The 22,440-nt window shown below is 40.2% G+C and overlaps 1 protein-coding gene across 3 annotated transcripts; it reads right to left on the bottom strand.

The window, feature by feature from the left end:
- Positions 1-1,902: 1,902 nt before the first annotated feature.
- Positions 1,903-22,211, bottom strand: kiaa0753 (KIAA0753 ortholog). Of its 3 annotated transcripts, none has more exons than XM_034112913.1 (18): positions 21,804-22,211; positions 20,959-21,252; positions 20,577-20,844; positions 20,289-20,398; positions 20,139-20,201; positions 19,726-19,947; positions 18,730-18,910; positions 17,859-18,040; positions 17,164-17,294; positions 16,369-16,521; positions 15,735-15,821; positions 14,097-14,181; positions 13,391-13,459; positions 13,072-13,242; positions 11,795-11,876; positions 11,467-11,587; positions 3,995-4,228; positions 1,903-2,232 (listed from the first exon to the last, which is right to left on the bottom strand). In XM_034112913.1, exons 1-18 carry the CDS (start codon positions 21,918-21,920, stop codon positions 2,079-2,081), a joined length of 2,724 nt encoding a protein of 907 aa, XP_033968804.1. In that variant the 5' UTR covers positions 21,921-22,211; the 3' UTR covers positions 1,903-2,078. The 3 variants fall into 3 exon arrangements, with proteins under 3 accessions (XP_033968804.1, XP_033968805.1, XP_033968806.1); XM_034112914.1 differs by having other exon boundaries at positions 18,739-18,910; XM_034112915.1 differs by lacking the exon at positions 13,391-13,459.
- Positions 22,212-22,440: the final 229 nt, after the last annotated feature.

The following is a 22,440-nucleotide window of genomic DNA, read 5'->3' as shown; positions in this document are numbered from 1 at the left end:
AAATGGTCTAGACTGACATCTGCTTTGACTGATAATAATTTCCGTGTCACAATTTATCAATGTGAATTTAGTCTGTGGGGAATCTGCTTCCTTACTCGTTTCATTACTTGATGATTATACCAAGACCATTAACTCTCCCTCATAATTAATGTGACAAAATTAATGATGCACACATTCAAAAACTGCCCAGCAGTTGCATGTGTTTTATGGAATCTTAGACAGTCTATGAAGCCTCAAGATAATTTAAGTAAAGAGGAACCTTTTGTAGGGGTTGAATGCAAACAATGGAAGTATTTGCACAACAAATTGCTCAGTGATTAGTCAGGTCTCTAAGCAGAAACCATCCCTTCACCACTTCAGCTCCAAGAGAATATCCTTGAGAACAGCAAACATGAGTAATAAGTCATATGATTCATATCCATCTAGTTTGAGGACAGAAACTCAGCTGCAGATGACACAGAGCAGCCTTGATGCACCTGTATAGCAAAGTGCTCGCTCTCAATGCATGATGAATATATTGCAGTCATCTGTGTGCTCACCGATCCTGAAATGACATCTGACGAGCAGTCAGAGCTGGCTGGAGGCAAGGTTAAACCTCTCTGACCATTCAAAATTATAATAATATGCAAACCAGTGCTAATGATGGTCCACGCAAAGTATCATCTGTTTGTGAATGTTCATGCTTATGCAACAGATGTTCACTGTACATAGAGAAATACATATTTTACAGAAAAATAAGCAGGTATGGGATTCTCTCACCGTCTCCCAGTTAAAGTCTAAGTGATGGCTGCAGATACAAACATTTATTATCTTTTGAATGTCTCTTGGCAGAGGCATTGGAATCTTCTGAACCATAACAATGAAACATAATTAGAAATTAGCCCCTCTGAAATGAACAGATTCATTTAATGCCTTTAGTTTCACCATTATATTAGAATATAAAGCTTTAGTTCTGTACGGCAGTGGGAAGACCTCACTTTGAGCCTACCAATTTCTATCTGTCCTGGATCGAAAAGAAGAAACCGAGCTTGCGCCTGTGAAAGCCTGCACGTATTCAGACGCCCACGCAGAAGCCACCCCCGAGAGGAAATAGAGGCAGCTGATTGAATGTGAGCTAATGGATTCAGTCACTGTATGTCCCCTGTCAGAGGCTGGTCCCCACGGGCCAACACAACATTTGAAAGTGTCTTTTTCTGTCTGGATGGCTTTCATGTTGCTCTCCAGGGACTCAGACATCTTCTAACACTACGAAGCCCACCCTTGTTTATTTTTCATTCAAAATGAACAATCATGCAGGATTCAGTAGCTTGGGAGCAACAGTTTATAAACTAATGGCCATTTGTTTTGTCTCTGTGGGAAAAAATAAATCAAGAAATCAAGAAAAGACTGAAAATCTCCTTATTTAGGGGTGTTAAACTAAATGTCCAAACATGTTAATATTTATTTTCCAAGAATAACACATTCACTAGTGAGGAGAAATTACACTTTTTGCTGCTTTTAGACACTTATTAAGACATTAAAGCAAACAAAGCCAATCAGGTTACAAAGGTTCAAACACATGATTGTTGGCTTCCTGGTCATTTTGTTGGAGATGACTCAAATTAATTTATTTCCATATTCCAACATGGAAATAGAATATGTGAGATATCCTCAGGGAGATTTAAACCAAGTGCAAGGGAAGAGCTTTAATCTTATAATCCTCTGTAATGTCATAATGGTCTCTCTGAGCTTATCTAAAGTAAAGTAACTTTCCCTGTGGAATTCAATCGCAGATACAGAAGGACCATGAAGAGTTATGTGACTAACGCTCCCAGTGCAATACCACACTGTCGCGTCTGCCGCATTAAAACATACCTATAATCCAAATGAAATAGAGATCTAAAAATTGACACAATAAGTACATACGTGAAAGAGTTTAATTCCAAAATGTATATATAGAGAAACATGACTAATTATCACATTCCTTGTCGACAAAGTGAAACTAGATCTTTGATATTTACATCGTTTTCGCTGAAAATAAATACATATTATAGCCATTTGTAAAAAACTGCTACATCCATGATGCTCCATAATACATCCTATTGGCTGACCAAAGCTGCAGCTGAAGCAGGAGGCGACTGGATTGGCTGAAGGAACTCTGAGGTGAACACGGCCTCTGCGTACTCCTCCACAACATCCTGAAACTCTGCTGCCACATCGGCCAGAGCCTCGGACAGCAGCTCCTCCGCCAGGCTGTGGAACAAGGAAGAAAAGAAGCAGGATATTCTCCTTAAAACCAAGATGCAAAGAAAGCTCCCATTCAGTTAAAAAGACATTTACAAACTTTGAATTGAATGTAGAAGTCCAAATCTAACATCTGACAATTCTTGTTCTGCATCACAATAAATGAAACAAAGAGAGAATATATGACAAATGACAACTGTAAAAATAATCTAGACCAATTACTCTTTGATTTGAGACTAGGGCTATTTAAAATAGCTTAATGTTTTTTTTTTAATTAATTTCTATAAATAAGATGGATACATTACTTAAATGTGAACCGATTGACTATATTCAAGAAAATGTCAGCCTCAAGTTGTTTTTCTGTTTTCAAACTGCAAAAAGGCGCAATCAAAGCTGTTTTTCTGTTTTCGGACTTTCAGAACTGCGTATGAAAAAAAGGAAAGAAAATACGTCAAAAGAGCGGTGCTAAATTGCAGTGTTGTGATCATTATCTGGGCCTCACAAACACACTGAAGCAGGCCCAGTGCGACTGGCGTAAAAAAACTGAATTATTAGGTTGTCGGTGCAACAAAACAATGAGAGTAATTGTGTGATGTTGAACTACCTGTACCTTAGAAGAGTCAAAACAAGATTGCTTTGCTCTTAACACTTTATACAGCGTAAATTAGAATGGAACTAATCAGGAACAGCTATTAGGAAACATTTTATAACACTAACATGCTAAAAGCTATCTAGCTCTACTGATTAACTTTTCATTATTCTGAATGTTTACTGCTTCAAATATGATGCAATTCTCAGTTCATTTGTATAAGTAATTATTGAGCACAAGCTTCTCATTAATATAAAAACAAAAGGAATATCTTCTCTTTTTTGAGACTAATGTATTATTATGCATGGTCCTAAATAAAGATGTAATAGTAATAATGCAACCCTGAATTATTATGCTATTCTGTTTTGCAGTGAATTTTCATATTCATCTGTCAAAATATAATATTAAAGTGGTTCAAATGATGCGATGAATAGCTTAAAGTTAGTATGTTTTCTGTGTTCGGTCTGTGCTAAAGTTGTTTTATGTTGCAGTCAATCTGTTGACAGACAGAATGAATGGTGGGTTTGGATCCACTAGGCGCCTCATCAGACAGACAGGATGCTACAAAGTGTGTCAAAATGTAGACGTCTGTATGTTTGTGTTCTTTCTTTAAAAACACTGAGGTAACTGGATGGCTTCTTCTCAGACATTATCCTTATTTTTCTCCAAATTCAGAAAAACACAGACCATTAGTTTTGGTTTATTGATGTTGGACAGTTAATGAGCCAGTAAGAGAAGCAGTCAGATCCCACGAGTGGGACCGGGCTTTAGTCTTTTCTGCTCTGAAGCAAAAAACAATGTATTGAGCTGTTTACAATCCCCCGCATATCTATGACTCAGGGAGACCTACAAAAACCTTATGAAGTGTAGATCTTATACATCAAACACATGGATTCAGTATGCTCAGTAAGAGGAGAGGGAGTATTCTGCATTGCAGCAACTTAAGAATTCTGTTAAGTATGCAAATGTGTGAGTGGGAGAACAACAGTGAACACCAGGGACACACTATGCAAACCATGAACTCCTTTTGCTCAGAGAATTGAGCTCGTCCAAGGACAAAATAGAGAGAAGAGAGGACAAATGTAGTTTCTATGTGGCTCTGGTAACACAAACTAAGCATTTGATTCTGCTAATATGTTAGAGAGGAGCCCAAAGACAGGGGAATAAACTGTTAGACGCTACCTGTCTGCGATGGCCCAGGGGTTGAAGCTGCCGACAGCCTCGTGAGACACAGCGCGCAGGTAGGCCTCGTAGTCTTCCCTGTACCCACGGATGTTCCTCAGCATGCTGCCTGGCACAGAGATAACAGTCCCCCTGCTCCTTTCCACTGGGCCTGGGAACACGGTGCTATGTCTTGGCTGTCGTTCATCTTGGGAAGCCTCCTCTGTCAGGCTGTTCTCAGAGAGGATGCTATGTCTGAAGAAACACAAGAGGAGGATCATGAGAGGAGGCAAGCTGGCAGATTTCCACAACACCTTTTTATTAGCTTTAGCGTATTGCTGTATGAAATGGGCTTCAGAAGGCTGTGAAGAAGAGGCAAACACATTTATTGATGTGGTAGTCAGAATGGAGTGCAGCACAGTACTGTCAATGACCAGAAACAATATTTGTGATAAATGTATGAGAGGTGTCCAGCAATCTGGTCTGCCTCTTGTTTAGTGAGCCGGGGCTCAGCTGGGCATTGCCATTGTCTGGCCTGATAATCCTCTCTGCTTGAACAAATCAGTCTGGATGCTGCGACGCCGCTTTCTGTGCTATATTTAGTGTTGCAGCAGTTCCCAAAGCATAGTGCCTCCCTTTTGTGCTCCCTGGCCTCAGCTGAACCTGCTTCTGTTTTGACTGCGAGGGCTGCAAACCACAGGGTGGCCATAAATACCAAACTGTCAGCACTGTCAACTCTGCTTACAGTCTGCAACAGGTCGATTCACTGTCTGATGGCCGTCTGAGGACCATTGTGGTCAAAGAATTCACTTCGTATTTATATAGTCAGAATTTCACCCTGCTTTTTGTGCCAAAATCAAAAAGAAGACTCAGAAACCTGCCTGCCTTTCTTGTAGACATTCAGACAACGTGGATACATCCTCACTGCCAAGTTTAAACTTCAAATATTGTTAACAGAAATCTTATGACTATTTGTCTGTATTTATTAGGATCCCCCATACTCTTAGAATGTGTGCATTAAGATCAGAGGATAAAAAGAAAACATAACATATAAAGAAAACAAGACAAAAGATAAAAGTACAACTACCAAATCGGCTCAGTGCACAGGTTAACCTTCATACGCCTACATTACAATATTTCCTGAGTATTGAACTCATACATCTTTATATTATTTAGTACACAACTCTGAAGCTTGTTGACAGGGTTAAAGGACAAGAAATAGCTGAATACGACATATGTAGTGAACATGTCATTAAATCATTCCTCCTGTGTGGTCACAAGGGTGTGTGTTTATGTGTAGGCTGTATGAAAGGGTAACGTAAATTACACGAAACAAAATTGATATGGAAATAAATCATGACATTAATTGCTGAAGCGTGTACGCATACAGATGCTACTTTATCGATACAGCAGCCACTGCTGTGAAGGCAGTTTTGGAGAAAAAAACATCCCCTATGGGGCAGAGCACTATAAATCCAATAAGTCTGAGCATAGGCCAGTCCACATTAAACATGGGGCATGGCACGATAACAATCATTCAAGGTAGCAGCATGGAAAACATACACATCCACTAGCATCAAAACTAAAGGCAAATATAGGGTAGCATTTTAGATGTATTGCCAGTTGGGATGTGTTGTAGTAAATTCAAAAAACACATCTATCACAATTATTATAGTATAGTTAGATTGTAGCCCTAATAGGAACACTTAAAAAACGTTTCTAATTTACAACTTGCACCACCTGGAAAAGACCAAAAACTAATAAACAACGTAACCTAATAGCAAGATCCCATCAATTGATTTCCAAGTTTGCCTTCTAGTTTCTGTAAAAAAGCTCCAGTCATGAATTACATGGCACCCACGGACCCGGCCACGTTGCCAAATGAGAAATATCAAAAGGGACGACGGCTGTGCTCAATCCGAGTTGGACAAAGCCAAATGTGACTCAGAGAAATCAAGAGGTTTACAAGGTAGATTCACAAGGGAGCTTTTGAAAACAGCAGGACAGACACAGGTGGAGGAGAAGTAGCACGGAGGATAATGTATAGTGTTGCAATTTCCGTGCTTATTCAATAAAGCTCTACCCAGACCTCCTTTATATTCCAGGTGTGTGATCTCTTGTATGTTAATCAGGTGGAATCTGAGTCTTTGCAAATCTGAGGTCATGACTGGATGCAATGAATGGGAACATTGCAAATCTACCAGACAACCAGTAACTGTGCAACGCGGCTTTTGGCTTGTTTGTAGTACTTGGCCTAAAAGGACTGTAGCTGTTAAACAAAGAGGCCGTGAAGTGAGAGAGCAGATAAAAAAGAAATACATGAAAGGGTTCGAAAATTGCTGAGTGGGGCTTTCATCTTTTCATTGATTTGTTTGACCTGCTGATGCAGCTGGGGTTGGTCAGTCAGCGTTAGCAAAGAAGGGGGGACAATCTGCGTCTGTGTCTGGGCTCTTCGCCATGGATACATAAATCTTATCTGCAGCTCTGCTGATGTTTCCAAAGATGAAATCTCTCACTCCATTGTCCGTGTGGTCGCTTGATAGCACTCTCACAAACACAAGCACAAAGACAGCCGAGGTAAAGAATAATAGATTCTGTTTTCGGGGAGATACTTTTCGGGAGGCCAGTGTTCAAATATTATTGTAATGTAAACAAATGGGGAAAAATATTTGTCTCCGTTTGCAGAGACTCAAATAATAGCCCGAGCACCTGTATAGAATCAAATTAATCTGTTCTATTTCCTACTTTCTCAATGTGTCTGATTTGAAAATTGCATTCCCACGTTAGTCCTCTGTGCCTCTATAACAGCACTTAAAATAAAAGCTGTTAACCATAACCATTAACAGTCTGCCAGTGTCCCAGTCACCCTTCAATACAATCAAATGAGCTACCAAACATTTCCGGTGTCACAAATGTGGTTCCTTGGTGTGTGTTTAAAATATGTGTGTAGAGATAGCATGCAGGACTCTGTTTTCCTGCGTACAGCAGCCACTGTTGTGTCCCTCTGGACAGACACATGTAGGTTACAAGCAGCCAATCAGGGCAGAGACAGCACATGATGAGCTCTTCACACATTTTGCTGTTCCAAACCCCCAAATGTAAGCCTAACTTTCTACTACACTGAACACTTGACGAGTCAACACTGACAGAGGATTAACACACACCAAAAACCGAACTTAAAATGCATTCCTGGGCCATTTTTCTCTCTTTAGAAACTGAGTATGTTTTATTCCTTTGCTCAGTTGCTGTACAGGCTAAATGAAAGCAGAGTCTGATCAATCTCATCAATAATTTTATATTCCCTCTCTCCTTAAGCCCAGTATACTTCTCGCTTATTGCACACTACTGTCAGTTATCTGATAGCATGCATTCGATTATCTAGACGGACCTGAAGCTTGCTGCAGTTACGAACACCTAATGGGACTTGTGTTTTTCGCAATAACACTTTTCACTGTCCATAGAATTACTGTTCCTAATTAGGTCAGTATGTTGACTCTGTGATCGAACTGACGCAAAATCATTAAATCAAGCTTATTTCCTCAGGCTGCAGATGAAAAATGTCAACTGTCACGAAGGATTACTTCAGAGTCTGTCATTTCCTGTTTAAGACCTCCACATTGTGACAATTATTCAACAACAGCACAATTCAACCAGCAGACTGCCACACGTTTGGGTCAGGCTAGTTCTGTGTTAATGCGGCTCTCGCTGGTATCGCTGATGCGGCAGGGTTTTGTAATCAAACTTCTCTTCCCTTAATCTCCACTGTGATGTGAAATGTGCCACCCGGGTGCTTTTAGAGCGAGCAACACTGCAGGACAGGCAGCCCGCTCCCTTACAGCTCAGCTCTGTTTACTGAGCAACTCCTTGGCCCCAGAAGACAGCTCTATAAAACAATGTGCCTAATAAATACAAGTTCCCCTTCTATGTCACACCAAATGACTCCCTACTTCCAACTTGATTCCTTCCAAAAGGAACTGAGCCTTGTGGGAGAAGAATCGTCTACAACAAGTTTTTCTTGCACCAGGATATATAGCTTAAGAAAAGCTACAAATCTGCTTTTAGTATAGTTCACTAACTGCAACAATTGTTACATTTACTGGCACGTTTTTCTCTGTCCAAACAAAAGGACTAACTTATCCAAGTAGCTGACAAGTTACTTCTTAAAAAAATGGGGTCTTCATTCAGTGGAGAGCGATGGAAATAATGTCGACAAATAATTACCATAGATTGTTATTATTTTGCTAATGCTACTGACAGAAGAAGTGCTTGGCAATTGTCACATAATATTTCATTTACATAACTTTCATTAACAAAGTTGTGCTGTTATGCTGAGTGAGACATTTTAAAAAGGACTATGTTGATCAATGTACCGACATAAACCAATAGTCATAAATCCAACGATAGTCAAGAAGTATCAGATGCCCCCATTCAAAATATAAACCAATATATGAGCTCTATAGAGAATACATCAACCACTTATTGTTAACACACCAATGCTAACATTCGTATTACATAGTTAATGATATCTTCTGTTCTATATTTGTCATTTATTCAGGTCCCTTTACAGAGATTTAGTTTCACTCTGACATCAGAGATTATTTCCACCGCTCAATGTCAAAGAAATCCTAATTACATCGGATGTGAGTCCATGTGTCAAAGAGAAAACATGACAAGGTCCAGCCGAGTGCCAAAACATTTAAAATAGATATTGTAATTTGGACTGAGTATGAAAGTGATGCAGGCAGATCTGTCTCTCTTTGATGCTAAAATGATTCAGGGAGTTTCAGAACAAATGAGCTGGCAGTTCTCAAATGACTTTATCCCTGTTAAAAGCTGCTACCATGGATACCTCTGAAGAAAACAAAACCCCTTATCAAAAACCAATAAACTGAATACTTGACATCCCAGCACTCTTGTCCGTCAAAAAATAGAGCTATTACTTGATGGAAGAAGACTGAGTCCAAGATGAGTCAAAGTGGATCTCAGGGCATCGTTTCAAGTAAGGGAAACGAACCTGAGGCACTCCATGTCTGACCGACTTTAATTTACTAATGTTGCTGCTTGAATTTGTTTGAGGGGATCCTGCTTGTCTGTATCAATAACTTCTAGTCCTTCCACTCTCTTAGCTACTCCTTCCAAGTTCCTCATTAATTTAAGCAGAACAGCAGCTGCAGCCAAAGCCCTTGGCAGTGGTGGGTCTCTCTGTGGAGTCTGCTGCCTGAGTCAGGAATAGACTTTGCCCTGAGTATGGGAGCCACCAAGTGAGTGTTTGTGGGATGACTAAGATCTCCCGGTGGGAGGGCGATTATAGGACGACCATTATGTGGGAAGAAATACCATGTGCATCGTTGGAGAAACATTTACCACTTTTTTATCAAGTCTTGAAACCTAATTTAGCCAGAAGTGAATGACTTCCTGTGGATGAGGCTGCTATTGCTTTTAGAATTGTAACAGCAGTAAGTCCTGAACGGCAATTTATTTTCTCATATGAATTGCAATCAAAGTTACTAGGCTACGTTCACACAGCGCGACCCAATTGCTGCCAATCTCTTTACTTTTCGAAGATGAGCTGGCCTCTTTTTTTTTTCTATGCTTCAATCACGCAACGAGGTGACAACCAATCAAATTGGTCTTCCTGCCAGCACAGAATTATGACAAATGATAATCTACAGTGACCTGAAGGCCCAAGAAATTATGTGACTTTTCAGACTGAGATGGATTGCAAAACATCAGTATTGTATTCAATTAGCCTAAAATCCAAAAGATCACATTCAGGGTTCTTACACCTTTTCCAAAGTCAAATTCAAGCACTTTTCAAGCATTTTCAAGGTGCATTTTCAAGCTTTTCAAGCATCTTACAGCTGTTGTAAATGACATATTTATATACACATACTTATACTCAAATGATTATTTCCCTACCTCACATTAAATCAGATGTTCTTTATGCTATAAACAACCAAATGTGTGTTTCATAATAGCATTCTACATGAGGATGAAAAATTAAAAATGTTAGAAAAGAAAACTAAGTTTAATATTTCAAAATGAGTGACCCATCTGTACGTAGACTGGGCATCCCATATAACCTGGCTGAGCCAATATAAAACAATCAGCCAAATAACTTTTCAATATATTATTGATTACTATTTTTGAGGTACTTTTAGGTTGGCAGTAAACATAAGTCAGAGGTACATGGTGTACTTTGACTCCTCTACAGTTCAGAGGTACATGGTGTACTTCTACTCCACTACAGTTCAGAGGTACATGGTGTACTTCTACTCCTCTACAGTTCAGAGGTACATGGTGTACTTCTACTCCACTACAGTTCAGAGGTACATGGTGTACTTCTACTCCTCTACAGTTCAGAGGTACATGGTGTACTTCTACTCCTCTACAGTTCAGAGGTACATGGTGTACTTCTACTCCTCTACAGTTCAGAGGTACATGGTGTACTTCTACTCCTCTACAGTTCAGAGGTACATGGTGTACTTTTCCTCCACTACAGTTCAGAGGTACATGGTGTACTTTTCCTCCACTACAGTTCAGAGGTACATGGTGTACTTTTCCTCCACTACAGTTCAGAGGTACATGGTGTACTTTTCCTCCACTACATGTATTAATACCTTTAGTTACTTTACAGATGAATGATGTGATTCTCTCTCTCTCTCTCTCTCTCTCCTCTACAGTTCAGAGGTACATGGTGTACTTCTACTCCTCTACAGTTCAGAGGTACATGGTGTACTTCTACTCCACTACAGTTCAGAGGTACATGGTGTACTTCTACTCCTCTACAGTTCAGAGGTACATGGTGTACTTCTACTCCTCTACAGTTCAGAGGTACATGGTGTACTTCTACTCCTCTACAGTTCAGAGGTACATGGTGTACTTCTACTCCTCTACAGTCAGAAGGTACATGGTGTACTTTTCCTCCACTAACAGTTCAGAGGTACATGTGTACTTTCCTACACTACAGTTCAGAGGTACATGGTGTAGCTTTCCTCACTACTGTATTAATACATTTAGGTAATTAGGACAGATGAATGGATCTATCTAGATATCTCTATAGATATAGATCTCTCTCTATCTCGCTCTCTCTACTGTCTTCAGCTGAGTCTCTCTCTCTCTCTCTCTCTCTCTCTCTCTCTCTCTCTCTCTCTCTCTCTCTCTCTCTCCAATTTCAAGGATTTCCAGCACCCGTACGCACCCTGCACATTGTATATGATTTGTGCACAACTAAACTAAATGTACTGTATTTTCTTGGAGCCATGACTACTAAAATAAGGGGCTAAGATCTTTAAGATTTGGGAGGAAGTTAAATAGGTCAAACCCTGATGCTGCACTGCAGCTAATATATTCTGGTAGCACTCCCGGATGTGACTACTGCGATTAGAAGATGAATAAAACAGCGAGGTGGGAAAGCAATCAGTAGGAAGATGACATTTAAAAATGGTGGGTTATGTGAGTAAAGAAATCAGGTGAAGGACAAAGTAACCCACCCAGTCTCCACGGGTTTCTGTAAGACAATATCTGCTGCAGATCCCTGCCTCAGCACTAGCCTTGTGAGTCTAATTGGCTGAGGAGAGGCTGGCCTGGAGCCCGGAGCACCGCACTGGGGTCCTGGGGAGAGGAGAGAGGAAGATGAAGGGGAAAGGGAGGGATGGGGTGGAGCAGGGGGATAGACAGAGAGACAGAGCTTGCAGTCAGAATGACAAGTATTCACCTATTCTTATCAGCTGTAGCATTGTCTCCACCTAGAGGAGACATGTGGGAAATGATTTCTGTGAACGCTATTAAAGAGGACAATCAGGAGTTTAGTTTGTCTACCTGCTGCTGATGGTTGGTCCCAGTGAAGAGGGTCTGAGTAGGCGATTGAAGCAATTCGTCTCCTCACTTCCTCCTGATCTTTCTGCTCAGACACAGACAGATACATTTGTTTTATAATAATAATTCAACTTTGTGATGTACCACCTTCTAAACACAGTTACAGTGCTTTCCAAAAAATACCCAACACATATAAAACACAAAGAAACCAAAGCAAACAATTAAACGCATCAGAAACAAAGAGAATGAAACAAACAAAATGTAATAAATCAAAAAAATCTTAAAAAGTTGCTGAAAAGGGTCCATTCCCTTTGTGTATGTATCTGGACCTTCTTGGAACGACTAGGAGCGACATAACTGAGGATCTTAGGGTACAATGGGAAATAATAGTTCTGATGAAACACCTCAGGACAAGGCTTTGAAAGTAATTCATAAAATATTTCTAAAAGCAACAGTTACGGCCCGTCCACACAGCAGCGTTAAAAAAATCTTGGAGGTGGGCGTATCTGAAGCTTGGGGATTTTTTGCGAGCAAGGCACCAACAACCAATCACATGAATCTCCCGCCCCCGACATACGAAGCAAAAAAGCCTGAAGTAAACTGGATATAAACTCCCCAAACAGGCGAAAACCTACCACTGTCTCTGCCACCTCCCTCCATGCCTGCTCCTCCGGTTTATATCCCGGTAGGTAAATAGGGACTGGTCATAAAGAACCGGGTGATTCCCTACCGCTAATTTCTCCTCCATTTTTTGGAATATGAGGAAATGACCTGCGGTATGTCTCTCCCAGCATACACGCGGTTTGATTGGCTAGCGCTTTAACTGTCAGATTTGCATACACGGGATTGATTGGCTGACGCTTCCACCTCAGCTTCAAAAGTTGAACATTGCTCAACTTTGAATCCTGAAAATCCTGAAAATCTCCGCTCTGCTGCCCACAATGCAATTCGGCGAAAAGTGAGGCAAAGTGACGTCACCCCATTCAAAGTGAATGGGCAGAAGCGTTCCAAGATTTTTTAACACTGCTGTGTGGACGGGCCGTTAGCCAGGGTAAGAAAGTCAGGATAGGTGGGTTGTCATCGTAATTCCTAGCTTTAAAATCCTAGCAGCAGTGTTTTGCAAGCAAATTCTCCACCTGCCAATCGACACTGCATCAGTAAACAACACCAGACCGAAGCTGTCACAGGACATCTCTATAAATAACAGCCCAATCACTGGCAACCTTTGGGGTTCCAGACTGACCTTCTGTTTGAGGGTCTTTCTGCCAGGCAGCTCTCACCTGTATCTCCTCCATACGAAGCAGCATGCTCTCCAGGGTGGGGGCCTGCAGCCTACACTGGGCCGTACCCTCCAACTCTCTGTCTGTCTCGGCCGCCCACGCCGCCCGGGCAGTGTCCTCCAACAGATCCTCCAGCAGCGCCTCACTCAGCTGCTCAGCACTCTCTGCTGCCTGTGGAGGACAATGTTCACAACAGAAGAAATACATGAAGAACAGTGGGTTGAATTCAAGGGCATGATACCAAATTCAAAGTGTATTCGATAGCAAGGGAAATTGTCCTCTCCCCTGTGAAAAATGTGGCATCAGCAGCACAGCTCACCCTCTCTGCAGGCTGCTCAGACAGCTGATTCCTCAGTGAGGAGCTGATCCTGGTCCTGGACTCACCAATCTGAAGGTTAACAGAAAGGCGAATTCAGTCCAACTAATCCCAAGCAAGCATCAATCATTATCTCATAGTCCATACAAACAATTCCATTACAAAAAGTCAAACTTTATTAGTCTTTTGGTTAATATAAAATGCACTGTTCCTGTATGTATATATTGTTTCCCTTAAGCCAGGGGTGTCCAAACTTTTTTCACTGAGGGCCAAATACAGATCAATATACAAAGGGCTGTGCCGCTCACTAGAGGTGAGGTATATTGCCTTATCAGTTAAGTTATAAGTTAGCTAAATCAATCAAATGAATGATGCGTGATACTTGAAAATGCTTTAAGAAACACAACAGCCTACATCACAGCTTACCACAGGTTTTTATTTATTTTGTTGGCAGCTCAATCTTTAAAACAGAGGCTTCAGATTGCTTATAAAAAGAGGAAATATGAAGGGTAGATTTCAAGCTTGTTAAGTAATTAAGTCTTTTTAAAAAAAAATGTTTTCAACTTCAATTGACTGAATCTATTTGAAAAGTGGGCTTATTACCACACGAATACTGTGTTATATATTTGTGTGTTACATATATATTTAAGAAGTACTATATATTACAAGCACACGTTTCATTTGTAAGAGAACAGATGAGTCTTTGTACCTGTGCTTGGTCCACAAGGGGCTGGATTCTCTCTCTGGTCCTCTGCTCGGCTCTCTCGCCCCACTGAGGAGAGACAGCTTCTGACCTGTAAACCAAAACACACCGACACAGCAAGCTGTCACAGAAGTTCTGTTCTTCTAAACACACTTACTATATCTTGCTTTCAAGCCTGACAGGTTTCTACAAAAAAAAGCAGTCTTTGTCAGGCTCTGTGTTAAACGCAAATATTCACATTGCCTGCAAATGAGCGAGTTCAACACTATCAAACTATGACCTCTGAATAAAGGCAAACCTTGTGAAACCCTTTTGTGAATTTATCCTGGTTCTTTCACTGTAGAAGCCAAATCATTTCTTTGTAAAGCCTGACACACTCCTCACAATGACTCCAGCTGAGATCAGTTCAGGGCATAATGACTAGAGATTAAACTGATGAGTGTGACAAGAGCAAGAAATAATCTGTAATTAATACCCGTCACTTAATAAAAGGGGCGCAGGTGGAGCAAGCAACTCCTGGCCCAAAACACAGTTAACATATAAATGGCTATCTGACTTGAGTCCATTTTCTTCACTATAAATTCTACATTAAATGGGTTAAAATACTTGTTCTTATTTTAACGGAAAATGTTTGTACATTTAGTCATAACATTACAGAGTTTTCTTACAATATATTGATACTATTATATTCAAATTGCAGTTAGCTGTTTTGAGTCCAATAAACAATTGTTTTCATAGCCGGTGGGGCAGCAACTTCACAATGCAAAAACTTGGCAGAGTCCGGTACTTCCTGTAGAAAAAAAAGATGCATCTTTGTGTGTGGGGAATCAGAAGAATGAAGGACAAACCTGCTCATTGCAGAAATTGAATTAAAGCCTTATGGACCAAATGTGGACTACAACCCATTCACTGCTCCTGCTGAGTGCTGCTGGCCTTGCAGAGTTTAACTGTCCAAAGACTAATTAGCAAATGTGAGCAAATCTATAGACCAATATGCTCTCTCTGGTGCTGATGGGATGTTGCTGCAATCACAACCTGCATTATTTTCTGCTCTATTGTTTGTAGGTAATTATGCCCATGCTGAAATTCTAATTGAACTGATCAGTTAATTGCTGGCATGGTGCATTGAGCTGTACGGCAGATTGCTGTGTGTATTACTGCCTTGGGGTGGCAACAGATTTACGCGTTGTTGGCTTTACTGGTGGGAAATGTTTCGTCTTCTTGCCTTGAATACACATGTTTATAAAGGACATGTTATCATTATTATGTAATGTATAATGAATTGATATTAATTAGTTATACAGGCCACTGAAGAGAGCTATGATCGTATGAATGCTAGAGGGGCGCTTTGAAATTCTCTAGCAAACAAACAAAAGCATTGAAAATGGGGACTGACTCAAAAGAAAAAATGACATTACAGCCTTAATAACTGTAACGTATTAGGTAGAAATGATAGGAATTGTCTGCATATTTTATTATGTTTTTCAGTATTTCTTCTAATTATATTAATATAGGCCACATTTTGTTCACAGATAGAATCAACAGAGCAATCTGCATTTTGGCTGGATCAATATCCCACAACATTATGACCTTCAATATCCCCTCTGTTTTTTTAAATCTGCAAATCTGTTATATTTTCCTCACCTTAATGTCTGAATGCGCTCAGCCTCTTCTTTACTCAACTTGAGCTCTTTCAGTCTCTGCATCGTCATCCTATCCAACCAGGCGTTCCTGCCAAGCCATCAAATTAAGCCAAATGTAAGCTGTTATGCATTTCAGGTAATACGTTATAATCCTCACCTCTAAAATAAGGCCCCTGATTTATTGGAGTGCACAAATGTAGTGATTAGGATTTGATTAAACCTATATGGAACACTCACTCAATGAGCCACTTGTGACCACTGAAAGCAGGCCAACTATAAATCACTCACAAAGAGAAATGGCTGCAATCTAGCGGGCACCTAGATTAATTTATTGGAAAGAATTACATTTGAATTAGAATGAGAGTATTGCCTGTGGCTCTCAGCAAGTGGGGTCTGACAAAGAGGATATAAATAACTCTCTGAATACAGAAGGACTCATTATGATTCCATTTGCTTTGCGCTTTCCTCTTGCCAGGACAGACAGTCTGATGTACAGTGTGTATGAAGATAATAAGAACAGCTTAATTAAACCTAAAATAATAAAGAATCTGACAAACAGTTAGACTCCATTATAAAATATCTGATAAAAACAAGAGATGGAAAGCTGGATATAAGTTATAGGAGATGTTTTTCACCTCATAGCTTCATTCTGAGCTTGGTTCTTTCGTTCTGAGCTCAAGGCCGGCTCTTCTCCCAAACCCCCGGCCAGGGTCTGCCTCGGAGGGCTGGGCGAGGGCTTCACAGGAGAGAAGAGACATCGAGGCTCTGGTTGTTTCCTTTGAGGGGATCTGCAGAGATAATAGCGGAGGGATGAAAGGATGAGATAAAAAGGCAAAACAGATATACTCTGAATTAAGAGCAGTCAGAATAGATGGTGTGGGAATTGAGTAGGAGGAATATGGAGATGAGGAAACAGTGAAAAGTAAAGAGAGAATGGCCTGCAACATTTACACTAAATAGGGGTTTTCAATACAAACATTTTTCTATGTCACATTCGTTGCTATTTCAGAGAGAACAGATATGCCTATACCTTTGCTGTGTTTTATCCTTTAAACTTGGTATGAGTGTATTTTATCATTGTACAGTATATTCCATTGTTGTTTTTTGGATAGCATTCAGCTATTTATCTAGCAGATAATTACACAGCTTTGCAGATAAAGCCTGTTCTCATCTTTTTTCTAGCTGAAAAGTTGGATATTAGAGGTGTCTTTTAGCACTTTTTTCCCTTATATTTAAACATGTAATTGTATCCAGACCTCATTGATTCACAATGCATTCATTCATAATGAACCTTAACATTAGAGTTTTAGACATGACAGTATACACATTATGTAATGAACTTAATCATCCAGTGTGCACTGAGAGCAAAATCATTGGAGAACAATAACAGGTTTTTCAAAATGAATGTGTCATCAGCTTTACAGACTCACCGCTGCCGGGGGGGAGAGTGAGGGGAGGAAGGGATCCAGGGCACGGAGCGCTCTTTCTGAGGGAGCTGGTTCACTCTGAGCTGAGAGGAGACTGTGGGCTGCTGGAAACCTGCTTCCTCTTTGTGATCACGCTAAGACAAAAAGAAGATGTAAAACACAAGTTAGATGTTTGCAAGATCCTCAGATTGTTTACATCTTTGAAGTGGCACACCTTGGTATGCCTTTTTGACAGGATTTGAATAAAAAGCCAAATCACACTGCTTCTAATATCATATGAAGCATTTCCTGTGTGGGGTAGATAATGATATTGGTACCTTATATTAGCAGATAAAATGCTTTAAAATGAGTCACAAATTCCAATTATCTCCAGTCTGGCATGTAGATATGTTATATGACATTTAACCTGAATTAAAGATATTTTCTTATCTTGCAGTGATTTTTGTACATTTTGAAAAGCATTGCATTTTATTACTACTTTTGCTAGTTGGCCATAAGGATAACAGTGGTTATCATAATAAGCTGATTTCATTATAGGAGGGACTTGATGTTCTTAAGCAGGAAGAAAAAACATGTGTGAATATCGGCAATCAGCCAAGATGATTTGGAAAATAACAGCATATCCAAAATCGGCAAAAATCTTGTCCACCCCTAGTAACAGCATACATAATTCAGCTTTGTAAATGTCAAGCCGCCACCTTTAACAGAATGTCAGCCTTGCTTCTCTCAGAGTGTAGAGCGGCTCCCTTCCTGCAGGTGGGATTAGACGGTGGTCTCAGGTCTCTCTGGGCGAGGCTCTCCATGCCTGTTCTCAGCACCTCTCTTCTGTTCAGGGGCTGCAGAGAAGTAGGTTTGGGCTTCTGTGAGGCCATTCTTCTACCTGTTGACAAATATTAAAACATTTGACTTTTTTGTATCTATACTCAATGAAAAGAGAAATAAAGGAAGAGCTGCTGTGATTCATCCCTATTAAACATGAGTAGGGCTTGTCGTAACACAACACCTCCAATTACAGTGAGCTTGACAGTTGGAAGTCTGAACCCGTGGTAGGTGTTTGCGTCATCTCTTCCACAGCATGTCTCTCCGCCCAATGGGAGCCTTCAGGAGTTAACTGATCATAACACTGAGCAGCAGGGGAACAGAGGCCGGGGTTCTGCACTTAAGTTCCTGTTTTTCTGATCATTACTTCTCTTTATTGCTCATTATTCATTCTCAGCATTGTGCAGCAATTTAGGCACAGTGAGATGCCCAAACACAACTGCACAAACGCCCTTAGGCGCCTTCTAGATACCCGGGGGACTCAACAGGTTGTCATTTGTTATATACACAATTTATTCTGTGCAGCTTTTAGAGGCTTAGTCAGAAGGTAGGGCCTTGTCTTAAAGAGGAAATACATTTAAGGAAAGCACAGGATTTATATAAAATGTTGCAAGGTTTGAAATTGTATTATGATGATCAAGGTCAAACATTTGAAGAAAAATATCTAAAAAATGTGCACAAACTCAAACGTTATATACAAAGAAGTAAAGGCTTTAAGATATGTAAATGCATCCAGGGAGATGAACACACCACGGACACCTCTTTTGGGATTTGCTGGTTTGCGAGGCCCTCTCACGGTTGAGGTGCTGGGACCCTTGGGTGCAAGAGAAGGTGACCTGCTGCGATGAGGAGACTTCCTGTGTGGAGGGCGTGCTTGGGCCTGCATCTTTTTTTCAAGCAGCTGTTGTTTACTGAGGGCAGAATCCAAAGTCTAAGAGGAATAGAGTGACAAGACTTTAAAATGTTGGATAAGTCGCACAAAAAACATCTATAAATGGAGATCAATTACAACATCATTCCATAATTATGTTCATTACATTACATGTCACTTGTTAGACGCTTTTATCCAAAGCGACTTACATACTCAATACTGTGTACAATCCCCACAGAAGCAATTTGGGGTGAAGTGTCTTGCCCAGGGACACAACCACATGCTGACTGCAATGGGGTTTGAACCTGTGCTCCCCTGATCCGAACACCAACGCACTATACCACTGCGCCACACGCCTCCCGTAAATAAACAAGAACATAATCATTCTGAATAGTGATACTATAAGCTAAAAGCCAAATGCAGTGCAGTCATTTGGTGTATGGATGAAATTACAAAAATGACTTAAGTCATATAAGTGAAAAAACAAATAACAACTGACATGTTTTCCCTTTCCAGGGCTGCAAGACCTGTGCTGCATTTATCTTCACTAAAAGATGGGGGATTTTATTGAATTATGTTTGCATTCAGGAAGCCATTTGAATTGCCTTGTTGTTGAAAGGCGTGAGACAATTTATTTGCCTAGCTGTATCTTCAGTAAGTAAAATACATGGACTGTTGTACTGAGATGGCCTGAATATCAATTCACAAAACAACTCTATTTAGGTCTGTGTATAATTATTGTTCTTGTATATTGCCCTTAAATTGGGGGGCCAAGAGTCCTTTATACAATAGTTGTAACATTTCACTAAGGTAGATGGGAGATAAAAAAGTGAAATGACATGTTACTTATACCCTATACTTAGATTTGTTCTTACCTCTAGTTTCTGTAGGATGCTTAGGGCCGTCTCAGGAACAGCTGAACTCTGTTCTACTTCAACCTTGGCTGAGCACAGAGAGAGCTGTCGGATCAGCTGGCCTAGCTCTTTGTAATAAGGGGGGACTTTGCCATGAGATAAATCTGAAAGCTGATGGGTGACAACCTGTAAAGCTCTGAGTGTCCCACGGTGGGCAGCTGCAAGCCTGCTTATTGCCACGGACTGAAAAAAGAACAGTCAAAAATGATACAGCGCTAAAATCTCCTTATAGCAACATAATAAAATCTAAAATCTCCTTATAGCAACATAATATTGATTTGAAGAATAGAAAACTGTGTTATTTTCCTCAACAAATACACAAATGATTTACTGCTCTACCTAGCGGTAAATCTGTAATAATGTTAAAGGCAAACCTTTTTCGTGTCCCACAGTTTCTGGCTGCGTAGTCTCTCGATATCTTCTTGTATCTCTTTTACCTATCCAATAGAAATCCACAAACCATTTCTTATAGATAAAAAGCAAATCAAAAAGTCAGTGAAGCTTTATGTGGTAGATATACATACCTGTTGTTGGAGAACAAAGATGACACCTGCTGAGCGGGCTGCCTGCTTCTGTCTGCGTAACTCCAACTTGTTTAGTTCTTCAGGCTCAAGTTGATCCTCTATTTTCTCCCCTGTTGTTTAAATCCAATTGTTCATTATTGTTTAGTTAAGTCCATTATTTGTGCTATGAAAAAACATATGAATAGTGTGCCCATTGTGGTGCCAACATTTCAGAACTTTTGTCAAATCATATTATCAACAGTAAGAAACAAGTTTAATGTAACAAGCTTATTGTTTTTAGTCATTTACCTCTATTGGCTAGCTCTTCTACTTTCTGAATATAAACTTCCAGCTCATATTGAAGTTTGAAGATCTCCTGGCTTAAAGGAGCTTGTTTGACTCCTTCAAATCTTCTCAGGCCAGGGTCTCTTGTTGGGGGTGATTTGCCAGTCTGAGGCATGGGAGAAATGGGATACTTCTGCTGTGTGAGCACTGACATTTGGACTCTAGGTCGCGTTGCTTTCTCTTTTGGACTGGAGGTCTTTAACTTGAACTTACTCGGAGTGGCTGCAAGCTCCTATAGAGAGAAGAAGACTCATTGACTGAACAAAGCAGCAATCATTCATTAAAAAGGACATAAACCAGGAAACTATTCATTGTAAAATGTGTACTATTTATCAACATGAGTTACCTGGAGTAGCTCTACATCACTTGTTTCAAGAAGAGAGGCATCCTGAGAGAGTTTGGCAGGGGATTTTGTCAGTGACTCAAGACGCCTTCTCCTCAGATCTCGTTTAGCCAGTTGAACCGCGGCTCGCAGTCTCTCCTCTGAGAGGGAGGTGAAGCTGATGGAGCTTCTGGTGCTGTCAGCTGTCTCACGCTGCTCTGACAGCGGCAGCAGCCTCTCTATCACGATGGGGGCTGGCGGGCACACATGGGTGGCACGGTTGCTGGTTCTTGCAGGGATGGCCTCATTGAACAAAAGCTGTGGTGTGTAAGATATCAGTAAGTCTTAATGAATCTTCAATGTGATCAAGCAGACATTGTGATACTCAATCATGCCTTTCACACCACTTTCTCAACAAGTATTTTATTTGTTCATTTATATTCAAGCCAGTTGCCACATTACATCCTGCCTACAATACGTTTTTTTGTTTTAACTTCTTTTAAAAAGCTGTTGATGTAACTTCATTATCATTCAAGAAGAGTGCAATAGTCGGTTCTATTTAACTATGTTGTGCTGTATTGATGGATGTGTCATCAAGCGTTTCTTCACTGATACAGAGGGACACAATCATGTAAATTATTATTCCAACAGCACCAAACACCACAGTGGAAAACTTGATAATTTAACCTTTTCAAAGTACGATTTATTGCAAGGCTGATCGGAATTTGGTTTATCTAACGCTAGTTGTACTGGATAGACTAGGTGTACATGTATGCACTTGTAAAAGGTAGAATGATTTATCTATAATACAGATAGAGCAAAGGTGAATGTTAACAGGCTTTTCATACATATATTATATTGTTGTTTACCTTGGTTTGGGACATCCCAGTAGTTAAAACGCTGTTGGTATGAACAAACCATTCTCTCCCTTGGCTTTGCTGTCCTACGAAACTCGCAGGGCCACTCTGCAAGAACCGTGCAGTCATTGTAGAAACTACAATCACCAACTCAGTCAAAAATAGGAATCAATACTTAATATAAAGCATTAATGCTAGTGAGAGTTAGCATTAGCAAGCTCACTATGCTTTGGAAGTGAAGCCGCAAACATTTATGTTAATCCAAACATCATCCATTTGACCATCGCTTGTTACAGTCTATACAGAAATAATAAATTAACGTTTCTTACTGACTGTTAATTAACATAGGACACACGGTTGACTTGTTCAAGTTTAGTGTAAGCTTGTCAACAATTTGAAACGCCGCCATGACAACAACAGTACGCCGCCGAGCGGAAGTAGTTTTTTTCTTAACGCCTAGTACGGAAGTTGAAAGTAGTCAAATATTAATGCAACCGCATTTTTAATAAACACGTGCCAAATAAAAATACCTGCTTATTTCTCCTTCTGTGACATATTCTGTATGTGTAATATACTGTGAAATACTGTGCCATTTGGTTATAAAATGATTGAACCTGTCGGTGATAAAGGAAATGTGATGAGCTTCGTA

This window comes from Trematomus bernacchii, unplaced genomic scaffold, assembly GCF_902827165.1.
Source record: "Trematomus bernacchii unplaced genomic scaffold, fTreBer1.1, whole genome shotgun sequence".
In the NCBI taxonomy this organism is placed as follows: domain Eukaryota; kingdom Metazoa; phylum Chordata; class Actinopteri; order Perciformes; family Nototheniidae; genus Trematomus; species Trematomus bernacchii.
The sequence above is the reverse complement of the archived record's forward strand: the minus strand, read 5'-3'. Positions and strand labels throughout refer to the sequence as shown.

What these genes read in the sequence shown, in the direction of transcription:
- kiaa0753 (XM_034112913.1), bottom strand. Translation starts at nt 21,920, where the DNA reads ATGACTGCACGGTTCTTGCAGAGTGGCCCTGCGAGTTTCGTAGGACAG. An exon ending in TTCGTATGGAGGAGATACAG is followed by an intron (nt 11,877 to 13,071) that starts GTGAGAGCTGCC and finishes GTGTCTGAGCAG; the next exon opens with AAAGATCAGGAGGAAGTGAG. An exon ending in GGACCAACCATCAGCAGCAG is followed by an intron (nt 11,588 to 11,794) that starts GTAGACAAACTA and finishes TCCTCTCCCCAG; the next exon opens with GACCCCAGTGCGGTGCTCCG.